The 20,709-nt window shown below is 33.0% G+C and overlaps 1 protein-coding gene across 9 annotated transcripts in view; it reads left to right on the top strand.

Annotated features, from left to right (window-relative positions):
- Positions 1-20,709, top strand: part of LOC126928709 (dual 3',5'-cyclic-AMP and -GMP phosphodiesterase 11-like) — a 150,489-nt gene that overhangs the window by 13,284 nt on the left and 116,496 nt on the right. For 2 of the 9 annotated variants that reach the window (XM_050744397.1, XM_050744392.1), the window contains exon 1: positions 6,326-6,572. The exons of 4 other annotated variants lie outside the window; for them this stretch is intronic. Coding sequence is in view for 2 of the 5 variants with exons in the window: in XM_050744387.1 (XP_050600344.1) it covers positions 7,805-7,844 (40 nt within the window). In the remaining 3 variants the exon portion in view is untranslated. Of the gene's footprint in view, positions 1-6,325; positions 6,573-7,778; positions 7,845-10,298; positions 10,575-20,709 lie in introns of those variants that run through there. 3 more of the 9 variants (XM_050744395.1, XM_050744387.1, XM_050744388.1) reach the window with 3 other exon arrangements.

The following is a 20,709-nucleotide window of genomic DNA, read 5'->3' on the forward strand; positions in this document are numbered from 1 at the left end:
AGACGCTTCTCAAAAAATACGTGAACCATTATTCAAGATGAAATTGAATTTTTTTTAACAAATATTCCATACAAAGTGAAGAAAGATAACGATTACTTTTATATTCATATAGTTAATTCATAACTTAGTAAAAAGTCACTTGGTACTAAATTTGGCACGCAAGTTAGTTGCCGATGATAGAATTTAAAATAATCGATTGTAATAAGCGATAAGTGATGTGACTTCTCGATTTACACGTCCGTTAAATCGACTGCGAAATGAAGCGGAAAGCTGCTAACTAAGCTAGCACTTTAATTGATTAAATTTCCAGAAGCATTTACGCATATTGGAAAGTATGATGAAATAAAATATCTTTTCCACAAAAACTAAATCTACACGAGGCTATAGGAAAAACATTTTTAACAATGTTCATAATATGACGAAAGGTTAAACACGTGTAAAACTCTGTCATATCACTTGAACACCTAGTTACATAGATATTTTTTAAATTTTTGATTTATGTTTATATAGATAATTATTAAGACTTGTTTTATGCATGGTATAAAAATTAGTATTTTCTAGTTAGGTATTTTCATACGAGAACATTGTATAAAGTTGTATGAAATTTGAAAATATTTCCATAGTACAAGGTCCGAGCGAATAGGATAACATTTCTTTGATCTGTGACTTGTTTTCCGAGAAAATCGAATTCGAACGTATTTCCTTAAAAATCCGATCTATGATGAATTTTCAAATTTATTTTTCTTCGAAATAAAGCGTTTCGTGAACGAATTCTATTCTACATTTTTTACTTATTTTCGCATGTAAAATAACCTTCTGTCGATTATTTATTCCTGCCCAATCTTCAATTAGCTATGTTCAACTATACTTGATAAATTTGCAAACTCGATTTTCTCGAAAGCGAAGGGTCGTATGAAAAAATTGTATTGCACGTAAGAAATCGCCTTATGTCTGCTATACTTTCATGTTATTCGATCGGATCCTATGTACGTCATCAGCATTGTGACAAACACAAAAAACTAGCAACAGATGTCTTTCGCAACTGGACTAAATTATGCAGCATAAGTTGAAAACAAGTCTCGTATAAATTTTATGCATCAAAAGTTGAAGTCAATAAGAGGCAGATAAGAATCTCGTAGGTAGACAAAAATTTCATTACATAAAATTAGATAATTTTGAGTGGTGCGTTACGTGTAGCGATGGGTTCAAGTACGTGGCAAATAGACTCGACGATTGGTCGACTAGTTTCGAACTTTTCAGCCTTCTAGTAATATTTCGAAAGGAAGGAACAATACTTTAAAGAAAGCTCGAACGTAAACGCGATATAAATTTTCCGTTCGGTTATCGAAAATTTTCCATTTGATTAAAATTATCTTTCATGGCTATCATTTTTAAAGTACTATAAATTATAAGTCGTCGTATAATTAAATAAAGTTTATGGGATCTCTATCTGTCGACGATAATTCTGTATAATTTTTCTAAGTTTGATGTATGAATTCATGGAAACGATTAATACCTTTTTGATCCTAATGATTTAATTATTCTTTCTAATTTACAAGGCATCCGAAACTTTCGAGATTTTCAAGAATTTCAAGAATTTCCATACTTTTAAAAGCTCTCTATGTTTCTTTTCGAGCATGTTCGAAGCGACTCGAATTTTTCATTACGAATACAGACTCGAAACTGTTTGAAGTGTTCAGACTTCATCGGCCCATGCAGGAACTCTATTCATTCAAATATCTAATAATAAATATCTATATCAGATATCTATATCGAGTAACTGTAAGTAAATTTTTGAAACTGATAGCTTGTGAAGAGAGAATATTTGGCAAATATAATGAACGAATCATTATATCGTACGAGCAGTATTCAAACCCCACGAAGTAAACCTTGGACGTTGAATTTGATTCGAATTCACAAGTGCACATGGAACTTGATTCCACAGCTGGCCCGGTGGTGTGAAAATGGATTCACTGTCGTTATATTTTTAAATCGACTTATAGAATTTTTTACGCAGTAATAAATGCGTTTTTGTATTCTTTTCTTTATTTCCCTAAAAAGTATCCAGCTGTTTGTACCTAAACACGATTAATTTGAAAAATATTTAATTTAAAAAAAATAGCAGCGTATGAAAATCGATAGAGACTCGTAAACCAACATTTTCCCGTTTATGTTATTCTCGTCTTTCATATGAAAAATTAAAAAGAAAAAAAGTCGTTGAAGTATCTCTTAAATTGTTCGATTTCAAACACAAATATTTTAATACTAAAATTAGACAATTTTAACTTTTCAATAGTCTAACATTTTTACGTAAAACAGAAGAACGCACCGATTGCGTACAATGTGTAAAAATATGTATACGTCAATTCAAAAAACTGTCTACGAAACTGTACTGTTTCTACTATTTAAGCAGACATATTACTACGTGATGTATGATATTTACCGGAAGAAACGTATGTGCAATGGCATAATATTTAGTCTGTAGTCGAAAAAAAAATAAAAATTTTTCTTTTAATTTCCCAAAATTGTAGACGTCGAGATATTTTTCGCATTGCTACAGTTACAAATAATTTCCTTAACTTCGCACAAAATAGCGCAACTATTCTATGTCGAAGGAGGAAGTAAATCGGTGATAGACGCGTAGAAAGCAATTTGTTAAACGCTGGTGTCCTTTTTAGAGAAAAGTTTCAGCTGTGAAGGAAAGCTCTCTAGAGGAACGGGACGAAAATTCAGAGAAAGGCAGTCGCAGAGAAGAAAGTCAAAGGTAAATGAAACCGAAACGAGAGAGGTCAATCTCCTTTCGCGATGAAAACGCGGATATATGTTTCGGCCTGTATATTGTTGCACATTTGAGGCAACGTTTAATCGCGAACTGCTTCTTCCATTCTATTTCTTTCGTGTCGAGAATAGTAGATTGTTAGATTGTATCTAACATTTCTAATGTCACAATTTGCAATCTTGAAGATCACGTAGAAATTAGTATAAAACACGCAATTTTCAATTTCAGCGTCAATTAAGAATCTTGTCACACTGCATGTAAAAATAACGAAATATTTCAAGAATATTAACTGCATGTTTTCAAACCAATATTTCCTATTAGGTAAATTGTTTGTGAAACAAATTTGTGAACCAAACTATTTATGTAGATACACATCATTATATGTTATGTGATACGTCAATATATTCCGGAAATAGCTAGGCAGCATAAATGTTTTTCAATCATTTTTAAATTAAAGTATTCGCATTAGCAAATTTTCCTCGTATTAACGAATTTTCCTCATATACGTTGTAACGCTTGGATACAGGAAGAAATGGAATATAACGTACGTTCTACAAGACGTATGCTTGTAATTTAAAATGGTTGAAATCGTGAACGAAATACAGATCGCAAGGGAGAAGCAACGAGGCACATAAATATACATTATTTTGCAGTAAGGTAGACGCATTTGCTTACACCTTGGACCGAATAGAACGATGAGTAGAACCTAAGGAACGACCGTTATCTTTGAACGACGACAGTTAGTCGCATTACCAATTACTTTTATCTGTCAATAAGCAAACGGCCTTAACGATTACCTATATGTCACGTGTATATTGCGCACCGGCTGTGACTATTCCTGTGATATATTCGCGTGCTTCAGTTACGTGTTATTTGCGAAACGAGAGCATTATTTGTCAGAGAGGAGATCGATACGGTAATGTCAATAAGGAACTATGATAGCCTACCTTGTTCTGATTTTTCCATTACCTTTGTACCTCCTTTTCGGGCCTCTTCCCTTCTTATTTTTCTCCATTTCTCTTTTGCTCTCTTTTTAGCTTTTATTTTGGCCAAACAAGTAACAAAATTGTCAATATCAAGACGCAAATTTACTTATAATTAGTAGTTATATTTACGTAATTGTTGGTTACAACTGCGTTTATGTAGACAATTGAAGAAAATATAAAACAGAATACACTTTCTTATGACACGAGGTTTTTCTTTCCCTGTTGCTAGTGTAATTGTCGAAGAAATTGAATTTTTTAGCTGTAGTTTATGCGTAATTTCGGGTAATGTTAAAGATGATTATTTATAGCTAATCGTCAATAATTTGGATTATCTTTGACAGAGTAAATATGCTTCAAATTGGTAAATTCGTCTTTTTAAAATAAAGCAAATTATCATTTTTTGATAAGTGTTCGGTTAAGATCACATAATAGTTATGAAATACTCCGATTGAGAGCGTTGCATGCGAGTATCAGAGATTTTGTACGTCAGTGTTGATAAAACAGATCTCTTCCATCCAACTTTCAATGTACGAAAAATCTCACACTTTCTTCTTAAACGTATTAATCAAGAAAGATGAATTAATCCGCTGTTCGAATTACCATTATTTAGGATATAATTTACTTATCTAACATTTCCTATTTTTAAATTCCGCACTGGACTTTTTTTTTAAATGAATTATTCATAAATACATACTAAACGTGAAATATGTGAAGACTTCCTTTTCTTAGTTTTCTTTAATTACGTAATTATTATGTACATAAAAGAAATTTCGGTCAAGGTATGTTCCTGTTAGTAATTGTGTATATATGCATGTGTATACAACAATATATACGTAACATATTGTATACGTATATTCTACTATATTTTGCACAAGAAAAATATGAATCATAAAGAAGCATCGAAGAATGAAGAAAATGAAACATAATATTTCGAACATGTACATTAGTTTCCTTATTTTATTCCTTTAGTACCGTTTAAGTCGCTTAATGCTGCTTCCATTTTTTAATGTTTACCGTTTGTCACGTATTTTTTAAATTTCTATACCTGATTAATTACATTCGTTTCTTTTATATTTTAATACGTAAGATATCTACATACGCCTATCGGAAAACTGCCAGTTTAACGTCGATTTTTTTAAAACCACATTTCCAAAAAATGCTGCGCTTCATTCTTTATCAGTCTTCCAGAATCGTAGCTTGCAATACATAGTGGAGGGGGAACAAACCGTACTCTTTCTTTATAAGCGTTTTATACAGCTGTATGAACTACATATGTATATAGACACTAGATGCGTATATATGCGGCACTGTCGTATGATTGTGCGACAGAGAGTAGCGCGGCGTGTACTGGCGTGTAGTCTAGAGTCTAGACTCTAGACTGCTGCGCTATAGTCAGGGGCGAATCAAGAATGGATGCCAACACCCTGCATAATAATGCAGTGAGATATAATTAACCTTACACTGTACTTCTATAATTAGCTACCTTCCTGTCTTTGAATTCTACCTTTCTATTCAATATTAATATAAGATCTATATAATATGTAATATAATTTGCGTGCCCATTGACATATGCGGATTTCAGAAGCAAAACGACTACTTTTTCTTTTGGCGAGTAAAGAACACACGTTAAATTACAGCTTATAACTACTTTAACATAAATATATCACTCGCTATATGTATATTTCCCTTTCGATTTTATCTTCCTTCTTCAATAAATGGTCAATGTGAATGAAACTTGCAAATAATTTCTCTTTTCCTTGATTATTTTAGATACGTATTGGATTTTACTACGATTACGATTTCGTTTCTAAATTTCTAAATTATATATATGTACGCGATAACTATCACTAGCGATATTCGACATTTGTAAAAATAAAGTATCGGTATCTTCAAGGTATATAAGAACAACGTTTGAATTAATAATAATATCGTATCAGTTAGCTTTAATTCTTTTTATATTGATATATTCGAAGCGCCGTATATATTTAAACGATTATGTGGTAGCTTTCGATATATTCAAATAAACGCTTCACTTACGTAATGCTCACTATGATCAATTTCTGTAAATGAATAACTCCTACAGTGACCCTATGCTAAGTATTCCAAGAAGCAATAAGCCTAGGTAGATAGCTTGACTAAAGTAATTGATTGCCGGCTATATCTACAAGCTTGGCTGTATTTTGTGTTACGTAATTCTTGAAATGACCTCTTCAGTTTTATTAAAGCATGGTTCAAATAAGATAATCGTGTTGATTAATCGTGGTCATAAGAAACGTCAGAATTTCTAAAATATCGCCAATCTCCGTAAATGATCGTAAATCGCGAACGTAATACAAATTTCGTCCGTTAGTCAATATTTTGGTCAATCGATCAATATTCGTACGTGTGCAGAGCTTCTTTACGAGAAGATAACGTCGTTATTTCGCCCGAAATGGACGGCGAATCAATTTTTTCAGGGATCATTTGTATTTACCATTTTAATGGGAAAACGAATCGTATGTAACGATGATCGGAAAGATACGGCCCTGGGTGCAACGCGTATAGCACGCGGTCGTATAGTGAGAGTCCAGGTTCTGTCGTTGAAGCAGACGAGAGTCAGTGCAGGTCGTGCGGCAGGTTCGTCTGCTTCGCCTGTTTCGTCTCTGTGTAAGCTTTTCGCTTTGTACGAAAATCGTCGATATTAGTCACGTTTTGAGAAGCAGCTTTTTGCCAAACTTCCGGATAACAGGCGGTAACGTAACCATACGCGTCGATCTTACCGCGTTGTTGATGTTGCGGTCGACGAACTAAGATTGTCCACAATGAAGGTAAATAGTGATGTGCGTCGTTCGACTAGACGATCGAAACGGCGAATAAAATTAGAATCATGAGGCTTGACATTCGACGGAAAAATCGATCACACGATGGCTTCGTATCATATTTTATTGACGATATTACAAAACAGTGGTCGATGATGATCGGTATAAAAGATAGGTTAGTGCGCACGATGAAACATCGCGTAGTGTTATAGCTAAGTAACGGTATTAGATGGTTGTATAATGCAGAACTCGCTATCTATATATCATAACATCAGTTCTCTGATTCGAATTCAAATTTTACAGACATCTTAACTTATAATCGTTAAAATATTCTTTTAAATCCAAATACGAAATTGATAAAACTAATAGGAAGCGGAAGAATAAGTGATAAATACTGTTGTTACTGAAATTGTATAATTGATTGAAACATATTTATCTATGAATCACAATTGCCTATATTTCTTGAGTAAGAAATTAGGAATTAATACTGCAGAATAAATGTGATAATTCACATATATTAACTATCAGTTTATTAATATATTAATAAGTATCCTATAGTAACGATATTGTTCAATAATAATGGGAATCAAATTAGCTTATACATACTTGGTACTCAATTCATATATATGTACATATACATACATACATACATACATACATACATACATACATACATTTCTTCCGTGTATTTCATAACGTAAACGTCTAACGTCATAATAACGAATGTACGAGCCTGCAACGTGTAATTTAGCATTTCATGTGGTCTGATACGGATTGTAACATTTTAAATTTGACACGTTTAAAAGATAGACTACAATATGATGATACAGAACGTTGTTATGATTAAATTAACAAGCTGAAATTGATTTGTTATCAGTTACCACAGGTATCGTGGAAGAATTTCAATAAAAATTGAACGCAATTTCTGAAACACCGAAGCACGAACAATATTTCAGATATCGCTAATACGCATCGCCTGACTTGGATAGATTTATCAAAGATTTACTTTGTTTATCGTTCATTATTGCTTGATCGTTGAAACGATAATATGTATGTATTAGGAAATGGTATTGAGAGCTGCGAAGCGAAATTCAAAGAAGGTCATTGTAAACTGCGATATAATCCTATCTACGTTGAACGCTAAAAACTATGCTTACCGACTTACGAAAATCCCCTTTTTTTCAGCCGAGGGATTCGTGCATGAAAAATAAGGGTCTCTGCCGTACCATTTCTTCCATAGAATGAATAATAAGGAAATTTCTTATATCTGGCTAAAACTTGGTTGGTATGCATAACTACTTCCTTGTCATTTATTCCAACAAAGCAATTTACTGTTATTTCTCCGTATCCACGATAGATTTCATATTTCCGACCACGGTATCAAATATCATATGTGAAGCTATTTCCTCTCATAGAATCATTAAACTTTATTTTGTATTCCCAATAGCATTTATTATCAAATTAATAATATTCCATGTAACGTTTAAGAAATAGAAAACTATATAAATCGTAAGAAAGTCGTTCAAAGTCGCGTCTCGTCAAATGTCTCGAGATGTTTTTTAGCCACAATCAGTCAGCAGCACGCGGTTTACGTCGTACGTTGTAGCGGTGTACGTTTTGCGTAGCAAGCCACGTTACGTCAGCGACGCCATTCGGTTGTGGCGTTACAGCTAATAAAATATATTTTTCTGGCCGGCAAAGACTGCTCAGCACCAAAAATGGTAATTATGGAAACTTTAAGGGCGCATGATTAACTTTCTCGTTCGGAATATTAAAATGTTGTTTACCTACATTCGCGAGGTAAGAGGATCCATTGAAAAGGTTACTTGGACTATTTTCGTTTTGATAAATGGCAATTCCACGCGTGACAGCAGCGAACAACTTATCCAATTTCCTTATCTCGATTTACGTTAAGAAAGATCAGTCGTATGTTTCGGCAATAAAAGATGTTCTAGAAGGATATTCGTGTTTATCGGTTTATACATGGATTACGATACGGTGTTATACGATCCGTAGCTTCATTGCCGTTCATAACTTTCCAATCTTCGTCTCATTATGCAAGACATAACAATGTAACTGCCAACGATCAGATAGCAAGATATCTCTCTACCAAGTTGCATAAATGTCATAGCGTATCGTTATTATTGCCATTCAAAATATTCGATCTATTTCTAATATTCACGATTTTGAAAAAGAAAACGAGATAAAAATAACGTGGCTCGTTATTTCTTTCGTTTTAGCGGGATTCTCTTTTTTCCACTGTCACGTTCGTGTTTTCTTAATTTGTTTGTTTTCTAATGTTTCGTTCCTTCTTACTTCGTATACTTCTAATAGCTTCATGGATTATATAATATTCAAATACAAAATTATTCTGTTACACTGTATGATTCTCATAACATTTCGTCCTCTTATTGCTTGACTTCCATGTTATTCATTGTTTTTATCCGTGTGAATGTAAATTAATAGTTGTAATTCAATTTCTTTGATATTAATTTAAAATACGGCGTGTGTGTGTGTGTATGCGTGTGTGTAGAAGCTCGAATCTCCATTCGTACTTGTTTCATTAAGAAGTCTCCCTTTCATCGAATAAATAATCCAAAATCTCTGAATGATAGATTTAAGCGCAAAGTGCAAACGGGAAGAATTATCACTTTTCCCGAAGTATGCAAATATTTACATCTAATTAATTATTGATACAACGTGGGTACCTATTGCAAAACAAATAGCAGTTCACTTCGGTCAATGCATTTGAAGATAAGACGAATCTTACGCAAAGTAGACGTACTTTGTCTAAGTATAAGAAATACGTTACAGATAGAAGTAATTCTGTTAACTTGAAATTACAACTTTACGTTCTTGCGAGATACCATTTGATGTTTCAGCGTAATCCTCGTATAAATATTCATTGTTATACAATGATACTTTCAAGATATTTTCAATTTATATATTTATAGAATATTTTTATACAATACAATGATTTACCGAATGCAAATGTTTCGATTCTATGAATGTACATATTTAAAGAAATGTATAAAAAAGAAACTATAGAAAATATGTGTTAAATTGGAAACATTCACGGTTACGTTATTACGGTAAAAATGTGACATTCTACATTCACTGGAGCCATCGTATTGTCCTATGGAAAATAGTTAAACCTTTTCGCCTTCTATTTTGCCTACTTACGAAAAGCAACTGTAATAATTAATCGTAATACGGCCTTAAAAAGTTCGAAATGTTACAAATTAATAGAATGCGTTTGATAAACACATACGTGTCATACTATTCACCGGATTACTCAAGATTTGTATTTCTCTTACATGTCATATGCACTTGTAAAACATATTACGATAAAATTGATTACAATGAGAGTTTACGTCAATCTATACTTTGCTTATCTCCTTATCTTTTTTCCCCCTATAAATTCTACTATTGGCAAGGTACGAAGCCAATTGTATGGTATTATTTCATTGGCAGTTATGCAGTAGTTTATTTCCATTCATCACGTACAAATTGAGAATGTCTTATTAGCGATAAGTTATCGTAAAATAAACTATTGTTTATCGCCAACCATTAATTATTAAAAATTAGCGGTTAAATGCTAGAAACGTCTTCGTTGAGCACATAATATTGCTGGTAATCGTTGCTCGCAGTTGCTCCATAGAATTCAATTACGTAAATACATATCCGAGGAGTTACTCGTATACAGACAACGTATCTTATTTCGTTGTTTAACAGCTAGTGAGAATATATAGTAAGATGAAACGAAGAAAAGAAACAACGATTTCGTGCGACGTCGAAGGTATCAGTGGTATGAACTTTTTAAAAAGAGTCGATAAAACGAAATTGTAATGATCGCGTCTTAGTGGCCACATGTTTTCCCAAGGATGTAAACCAGCTACGAAAAGAGACTACCTAATAATACGAGACTTCTTGGACTGTTGGATCTGTAGAAGAAAAACTGGATACGTGCAACGAAAAACGAAAATCGTGAATTCACGTTACGCCAGACATGTAAGTTCTTTTTGTATAAAACGTACGTAGTTTTAACTATTCTATTTGTGTTGACACATGAAATATTAAATTTGTATAGATTACGTATTTCCTCGTCTGCTTTAATTACGGACTCTGCGAAATATTTGTTTTATTTTTCTTTTTAAACGAAGATAGTTTTAAGCTTATACTTAGGTAGTAGTATAGGCTTATGCTATGGAAACTTTATGTATTCGCGTAGCTTCTGAACGTTAATAGCTGTAATTTTTGAGAATTAATTTTTAAATTCATCCTTGTAACGTTAATGTCACACGAACATTATAAAATATCGACATGCGCTCGAGAGGACAAATTTTTTAATCCGAAATTTAATAGTTTTTCAGAGCAATGTCTACCGATAGTATAATGCAAAATTCCTTTTTCTCGAAATATCAACGTAATCTTTCTTTTGTGAAAATTCTATAATTTATTGTAATTAACGACATTGATACTTTCTATTAATTTTACTCGTACCTGCAGTAGATAAATTTCGCGTTTCGCAATTGCACAAACTTGAAAAAATTCTTCGATATGCCAAGGAAATGATGCTTACTACTCGTCTACTTTTCCCGTACTTTTCCATTTCTGTTAATTGATGATAGCAACCTTGTTACGTAAATCCGACAGAGTTTAAAAGGAGATCATTAGTAGATGCAAGTTCTAGGTTCTGTTTCATCTAAACATCTGGGCTGCTATATTATATACCTACTCTAAAAATGCACCGCAATATCTTGCAAATGAGCAATTCGTAATACCTGTGTTTAAAATTATTTAGACAATGAATTAATAGAATGAATCAATTAATGAAACAAGATTGATAATTATCATCCCGATTACTAGTCTCTTGTTTGCATAACTGAAATTTGTATAATTTAATGTATCCAAGAATGTTAAAGACTTTGTATACTTTGGAACAAGAATGAAAACATTACACGTGTATACAGGGTGCTTCTTAATTATTCTCTTATTCGTCGTGATAAAAAAATTGTTTCAGAGAAAATTTGTGTGGTATTGAGGAAGACATAATGTGCTTTTATTTATTTGATTTTACGATCACTTTAAAGGTTGAAAGATCCATTAAAGGTGGCATACAAATCCTTAAATAGACTTTTCGTTACGTGCTCTTGTAGCTGACATTTAGACGTTTTCAAAAGAAAGAAAAGAGCAAGAACAAAGAAGTATTCTTTTATCAGCCTATTTATTTCATAAAAGTACTCTCGAAATTAGTAGAGTCTTTCTTTCTTTTTATTGTGATTCTTAGCATTCGCATATTTGATCTTTCACGACAACCATTTTCAATCTTCCTTAAGGACAGAAACAAACGAAGTCGAAACTTTGCAATTTCGATTACCAACTGGGAATGTCAACGGAACGAGTCTCCAGATAACATCGAGCAATGTCGCTTTCACTCGATGGTAGACAATGCTTAGCTGTCGCTTTTGTTTTCGGTGAAAGCACGGCTGTCTTTCCCGTGAACCTAAACGATTGTCGCATTCGTTTTATCATCTTCGACGAATCATTCTATCGTCTACGTGGCATAGGCTAGTAACGAGTTGGGAATAGTAATTGATATTGTTACATCGATGGTCGATAGTTGCGTGCAGCAAGCTCATGCCGCGGCTTTGCCTTCGCTGACTCGTTAGCTTTATTGATAATCATACCTTACCTGTCTGCGTATAACCTGTTCGCTTACCTGCACCGATTTCTTGCCGGATGTCTGACGTGGAATCACTTTCCGCGGCGAATTCGAGCCGTTTTTTAAAGCAAACTTTTGATCTTCATACGATTTAACTATCTCGATAAAAGCTTCGACATGTGCGCGCCGCGCCGCGTTAATGTTAGTCGGCTAACTATACGATATATTCCATACGATGGTAAAAGCGAGAGAGAAAATTGAAATGTCCATCGATAAGATAACGATTGAAACCTGCGAGAGCGTCGAGTTGTCAGGGAAAGGACAGAAAACTGTTTAAACTAAATAAAATGTTTAAACTATGTGGAACTGGTTTTAACTTATCAGAAATATATCGCGAGCGAGCGAGTTTGTATCTCTTCTTTTCAATATTATTCGTTTAAAAGTAAAAGTTGCCAGTTTAAATGCCTCTATGGTTTTGAATCTTCAATTAATAACATGTACATACCTAATGACTGCCTCTAATGAATACCTCCCTCGATCAACGAGAAGAAAACAAAACTAAAGCGAAACGTCTTCCTCTAGTCGTTAATGATTGACCACGTACCGAGCATGTACACGTGTGTTTCATCTGATCACGTGAATCTGGGAAACGTATTAATATTGTTTTTCTGGCATTAATAAAGCGTGTGACACTAAGTACATTCAGCATCGCTGAAATGTACATGAGTATAGTAAACGAATATTTGTGTTGGAGGAATTTAAAGAATCTCAACCGCTGTACCTTTCCGGCAAAGATATATGTCCCTCATCACATTCACAACGGAATAACAATGTTAAACGAATCAGGAGAATGGCTACTCAATTACGTGCATCTGTGCAATTATTTAGAAAGATCGCATGGCTCGCATAATACACCAGGAATAGTTAAAGAATATACTGAGAAAACATGAACAATGTTATCGATGTGTCACAGTAAATTTACCTTAATCTTAAACAGAACTCTATTAAAGACAGAGTAACGAGAATTATTAAAAAAAATTCCTTTCGAAAGAAAAAACACTAAGAAGCTGAATAAATAGTACTATCTTTTCTGAAATCGTAATTTCGTAGGGAATATAGACAATGAATTAACGAAAGAGTACAAGATGCCACCAGCTTACTCATTCCAAAGAAATCAAACCTACCCTTCATGACGCTTAAACTGTTGTCAAAAGGCTACTAACAAATTTTAGATTCGTTTATGGCTCAGCAACCGCCGTACAAACGTAGCGCGCAAGAGTAACTCAACGTCTCAGCACTAACCAGAAGAAGGCAAACTGCTGCCCTCAGCCGCATTCTCACTGGCCATTCTAAACTTACGTATTCATTAACGAAACCACCATCAACTCGGTACCAAATCTTGCGAAGCACCTACAACCATCCAACACATTTCACTGGATTGCCCTATAAATTTTCATTTGAAAAAAATAGTTGCAACATTAAAGTCAGCGTGAAACTAAACCTGAAGAGTTCTGAAAGTATTCATAGCTTCGTAGCATATGATGATATTTAGTGTATACGAGCGTAAATCTATCGCTTAAATGGCACTTACAGAGATTTACATAAAGGCGATGTTGCACGTGCCACTGTTTAACGCTATTAATCATCATTTACAAATGGAAGTTACTCGTGAATTCTATACTACAGTATTCCAACTGATATGTAGAATGTTACACGATAAAAAACAACATTTTTTCATTTATAGCGTTATTTGCAAGAAATCTTCAACTGATTATTTGCATTTGCGTGAACTAATAACAATCGCGGATTTGGTGGATGAAAAACAGATCGTTGCGTTTGACTGGCTGAAGGATTCGCCCTTATCTCCAAATAATATCTATGTTGAAGTTAAATGCATTGACGATTATCAGCGGATATAGTTAATAAACTGACTGGAATCATCATTAGTCCCTTAACGCATTTGATGGTCTGTCGAATATTTTCGAGCTACGTGAGCTGGTAATAAAAGAATAATTATTATTAGCTTGGTATGTTTGCATAGCGATATCTATAGTTAAGAGAAAAACAGTTGTTATAGAATTATAGCTACTAAAGAACAGAGACACCAATTGTTATGGATTATTGCATACTTTCCCATTTAGAGAATTTTTTATCTACTTAAACTAGACATATTTTGTCAAAGGTTTCCGCATTGATTAAATTAATGCATTTAATCAACGCAGAATTTTTGCAACGGACAAAACGACGTTTCAACCATATATCTGCTTCTTATAATGTTTGTACTCTTGTTTTTTCAACATACTACGTCTGCAAACGCTATTTATACGTGACTTCTGCGTTGTTTAATTAATCACTATGTGAGAACATATATCTAGATACGAAAATACTAAAGACTATGTATAAATACTTCTATTATTTGTACGTAGAAGATGAACTTAGAAATCGGTACAAATTGGATAGAAATGTGTTCAGTGTAAATAATTAATAGTTACGAGAAAGGTGGCAATTGATTTATAAATTTGTCAATATTGATGGACCGATTTTATCCATTTTCCGACTGTCACAGTCTTTAAATAAATATAGATGAAACATTTACGTCTCATGCAAAATCGCATTTGCCTTACGAGACGTCTATACATCGGATATAATTTTAATAAGATGATTTTAATTATGCGTAACTCATTCGGTTAATTTAGAAATCTTCGTCGACTTCAAATTCTATACAATTTATTACACTTTGGTACTTGCTGTTTTTGGAAATAGCGTACTTTGATACTTGCTATCATAAGCTCAAATTTTAATAATATGAGAAATGTGTAGAAAGCATATAGGCATCGTTGAATGATTTCGTAGGAGGAACGTGAAAAGGAGCAATTGTTTTTTCTCTCGAAGTTTTCGAGATATCTTTTTATAACGAAACATATTCTTATCTATCACAATCTTGTATCCACTGTCAAAATATATTTGAACATACTCGAGTTATAACCGTGAGATGAACATCAAGAAACTAATCAGATTGTCAAGTACTATAGTGGTACATATGTGAACTCGACTGGACTATGGGTACTTGCATTGTTTACGTTATAAACATTCGAAGTGATCTTCATCGGTTGTGATAGAGTCTGTGAGACAAGTTTCAATTTTTCTTAGCATGATAACACCACAAGCTTTAATTATAATACGTACGGTTCACCATGTCCTCTGGAATAATAGATTGCATCTTCTTTTAACTTTCAATGAAAAGAGATCCAATGACATCACATTTGATAAACATACTGAACACGATATGTATATGTCCATTGCATCTAATCTAAAGATTTAGAAATGTTTTTTGCATATGACAGCACCTCGTGCAGATAATCCAGTAAAGATATTGTAACGTCGTGATCCTTAGTTGCTTATTTTAGAAACTGCATTGCCAACGAAATTCGCTTCGAATATTTATAACACATATAATAAATTCAAGCTTTAATTTAATCACTTCTTCGATGTTGAAGGTCGATCTGAAAATATAACTTAAACGCACGCAAATGTATTTTAACGTTCGTTATAAGATGCAATAGAGCAAAATGTTTTAAAAAGGTAGCGATGATTTTTTATTGTTTTTTAAATAATACCCGTAAAAAGAAGAACGTTCCTTAAAAAACATTTAAATTCTGTTTTAAACATTTCTTACATCATTAAAGATAAAGAGGATATTTAAGCGCATTTATACTGACAATCAGACCCCAATGTATAATGGCGCGAGGCTGATCATTGGAAAAATTAAGTAAAAGGAAAGCAAGCGATGCGGATATTAAATTTCCACTTGTAGGTACTCAACTTTTTACGAATTTTTGAAGAATTAAATTCATGAAAAACTAAAAATATACCAATTCTAAGTGGGAAGAGGCTCGTTAAAAACAAAGGAGATGTTCAGGTATCCTCCATATGCTTGGATAATCTGCGAATTTGAACAATACCATACAATCGAGTTCTTCGACATTTTTCATTTAGGTATAGTAATACACATCATACGCAATTGTTGTCATACGAACGTTCGAATGGGAAAATACTTGATAATTTTAATCGATCTCGCGGTTGATATGTATTTCTTGTCTCTCGATACATTATCAATATTGATAACCGAGTCGTTTCTCCGCCTGTAGCTACGTATATCTATATACATTACATATGCATATATTCCTGTTCATGAGTCACCGGACGCTTATTAAAGCTGGCAAAAGGATGAAATCATCTGAAATAAAATTTGCATTTATTAGTTGTTTGTAATATATATATTGTCGCATATATATATTGTATTTTATATATATATATTCTTATTTCAATATTCCGGTAGACAATCTGAAAGATCTGGCAATCGTATTTGGCAACAACCATGTTCGTGTCAATAAAAATTAGTTACAAAACGCTTTAGGAATTATCGAATTCCCCAAGTTTTCAAGTGTTATGATTTTATATTTGACCGTTTTCGGAAGTGCTCTAACGTTTTGATAATCAGTAGATAAAAAGGACATGTATATTGCATGAAGTGATTTATACAATATATACAATATGAGATAAGTAACAATATGTATTTACATTATACTAATATCGAAAATCGTTATCGATCACTTTCGTCTTTAGTTACAAGATCATTTCGTCTTTCGTATTTAGTTCCAAGCAATAGGTCGCTGGTACGTTTTAGAGGACATTCATAGGGCGTAAAACAGGCGTATAAAAGATTGTTTTCTAAAGCTTAAACTATTCGTAAGATGCTGCTTAATGTCACCTCAGTCACATTCAAACGAAGCGAATGAACTTGGACAAAATAAGGAAGCTCATTTTTGCGTATATTGACCCGAGGAATATGGCACGAGGCGCTTGAACTCTTAGGAGATTGCGTACAGTGTGTAGAACGTGATGGATGGACACACAAAGGCTACATAGCATACATGAACTTCTGAATTCTGCGTTTCGTATTTTACGTTTATTATGAAAGTATTTAATAAATACAGCTTTGATTATACAATTTATTTGACGAATTAAAAGATTATAAGCTTGGAACTTTAAGTATACGATTTTTTTATGAATTTCAAATTGTATATTAAACAGTTTATGTTTCATATTGTTGTTAATGTAATTGTTTCGGCTAGTAACAGTACCTTTCTCGATTAATTTTGTTAACATCTTCGAACAAATTTCTTACGCAAGTTCTTTTCTCTTGGCATTTGCGTCTCGCTATTATTTCCTAATTTGCTTTTTTAATCATTCGGACAATACTGCGACGTGTATTTAGGATCGCCGTTTTGCATAAAAATGAAATTCTGTCGTGTTAGATTCTGTTTATGTGAAATTTGTATAGCACTAAATTATTACACGCTATCACATATGCTACAAATGCTATCGTAACGAAACATTCCTTTCAGTTTTTCATTGATTTTTCTATATCGTGGAAGCTAAATATACATAAAATTTGTACTCGTCAATTCACGATATGTTTACGTAAATCTTGGCATCTTTGCCTGCTTTTATTCATCGCATCGTAACCATCTCTTATTTTATGTTTTCAACTATGATTCTGTAACAGTAATACAAAAAGTTTCTTTCCGCGAAGTTCTTTCAATTTTGATGAAGTTCCAACGTAGTTTCTGATGTTATTAATCTCCTACTGGGTTCGTTCCATTTCCGTATAAAACGATCTTAGTTTTTTGTTAGATTGATCGCTTTTGAAATGCAATACACCTACGTACTTCTTCTATCAAAGTAATAATACGCGAATGTTTTCGAACAGATAGCTCATTTCTACAATTGATCACCTTTTTGTGTACTGTAGATCTTAAAATAAGGAAGAATAACGTTTTTCTAATTTTATTCCTATCTCTTTTTAATGACAGCTCCTTCTCGATAATGATATAGAAAGGAAGTTCGGTAAATTCTCAACTTTCAAAATAATTGAAAGATATACGACGTGTTTCAGGTTCTCCAAGCTATCTCGATATTATTCTACAGGTACGAATAAAAAGAATGTTATACAAACATGGATCGTTTCAAGTTTTTTAAACAGTTATAAGGAACAAGTACGAAAGAAACAGCAAAAGCGATTTGCCGTTATGTAAAAATTTGCCGTTTGCTACAAAAGAAGGGTAGGCTGGCGATGAAGGTAATCGCTAGGTGTTGATACTCAATTTCGAAATGTTTCTGCCGATAGGAGACTGGCAGCGGTAAAAAATTGAATTTATTATCCAACTGGTTCATCTTGATTTTGTTTCATCTCAATGAATGAATTGATTCTTCGCATCAGCTCACCACACATATCGATTTATTTAATCGTGCCTTTTTTCAAGGTTATCCGCGCATAAAAATCTAGTGATGTGAAATCGAGCGATATAGCCGGCTGCAGTATTGTTCCCTTCATATGTCCTATTTTTGCTGTAACTCTGTAATAAAGCTTCAAGCGATCCATATTCATATGACACTTTTTCCCCACAGAATTAAATCCGTGGAACGTCCCGAAAAGGTTCAGCTACAAAATATGTGGAATTAAATATGGAATTAAATGTGGAATCCAGTTAGAGATATATTAGAAACGCGTTCATAGATTTAGTCTTAATTTTAAATATTTATTTTAATTGTGTGCATATATACATAATATATATATGTGAGTCAGCTAAGACGAGCCACCCGGAAAACTTTTTCAGTTTTGATGATGAGGAGAAATGTAAGAAACAAAAGTTGTTTGATTTCAATAGGGCTATTGCGTGATGGTTAAGATTACCATCGTCTTTTCAAATGAAATTATGCGTTTTTGAATATCTACGATTCGCGATTAACTTCGCGGTAACTCAAGGTAACAGATATAATAATGAGCGAAAAATGAAATTTCATGGCGAATGATTCCGAAACAGAGTATACGTAGTGTACATTCTGATAAACATAAAACAAGCAAGCATTGGGCAAATGCGGCAATTCTTCTTTCGAATATTTCTCCTTATCTTGAAAATTGAAGAAATTATTCAAGTGGCTTGTCTTAAGTGATTCATCCTGTATATGAGTAATTGCATGTTTAGATATTGATCTAATATATATTTATATATATAAATGTAATGCAATGAGATAAAATAACGAGTGTCTTAATGTCCATAAGTGAGCATCCGCTGATTTATGGAAAAGAATGTGTAGATAAATATTTATTTTCTTTCTTATCATTAGGCTACGTATCTTCCTCCAACTTCATATTTTTACGAACGTAGCTAAAAAAGTGGAATCTAAATAAAAATGTATTTTACCTTCTAATAATGATGAATACTGTACTTTAGACGTTTTCGTACGTTATCTATGCTTTACGCATTGTCCAACTTTTCCCCATAAACATCGCGCACAGACATCCGCAGTCTAGTTATCGTTAATTATTTCAGTTAATTCCTCTTTACGTAGATAATATCCTAAATAATAATAATGTAATGCTTATACTTCGGCAAACCCATACTTTCACGTATTTAGTTGGTGTAGTCTTATTCTGACGCAAGTATCTGAATAGATAAGTAATTATGGGAGTAGGCATGCGCTAAAGTAAGGTAAGGTAGTAGTCATACTCGTTAAAATTTTCACATAACCATATCGCAACTTCAGAATCTGTATACTATAAAAATCTCATTTTCTCGTATTAAAGATAGAGGATTACGAGATTTTTAACATCTTTGCTTGTAGAATTGTTTTTTTTTTTTTTTTTTTTTTAATAGTGCGTATACTAAACCTTTTATTTCGATAGATGAGATTAAAAAAACGAATTAAAATAAATGGTTTAAGCGTGGATAAATCAACTTTATAATGACTAAAATGTAAGGAAACGAGTGGAAAAATGTTTGGAATGCATCGATGGAAGTTTGAGCGTTTCTTGTATACGTTCAAAGGAAAGTTATATCTCTCGAAAAGTATTGACGGATTTTCCACTTTACTTACTCCAATACATTTCTGCTCAGAATGGCACGATCAATAGATGCAGAAGATATCGTAGGTGTGGTTTGAAAAAAAAAAGTTGAATTGCACTTTAGAACTGCACCGATGCACTTCTGAAAAAAATCGCACCACGCGAATATAGAGTTTGATAAAAGATACAAAATTCTTCTCCGCAACTTTTTTCTATTCTCAGTAGGAACAGAGTTATAGTTTTGCCAGTTACCAGAGTTAATTAATCTTATTGTACTCAATTTCGCATAAATTAGGAGTTAACGTTACGATCCGTTACTAAAGTAGAAATTGCTACGTACTAGGTTTGTATCATTTGTTATAAATATTTGTAAAGAAACATTAAACCATTTTCAAAATTATTAAAATTAAAGAAATCTATTTGAAAGATGTTGCTACATATGTATCTACCTATTTTCTTCTTTTTTTTTTAATTTCTTCCATTCCTCTTGCGTTCTTTCAGAATCTCTGTGTTCTCTCATTCAATGTTTGTTTCAGTCCCTTAAGTTTGGTGATGTTTCTCATCCGAAATTC

This window comes from Bombus affinis, chromosome 2, assembly GCF_024516045.1.
Source record: "Bombus affinis isolate iyBomAffi1 chromosome 2, iyBomAffi1.2, whole genome shotgun sequence".
Lineage (NCBI taxonomy): Eukaryota > Metazoa > Arthropoda > Insecta > Hymenoptera > Apidae > Bombus > Bombus affinis.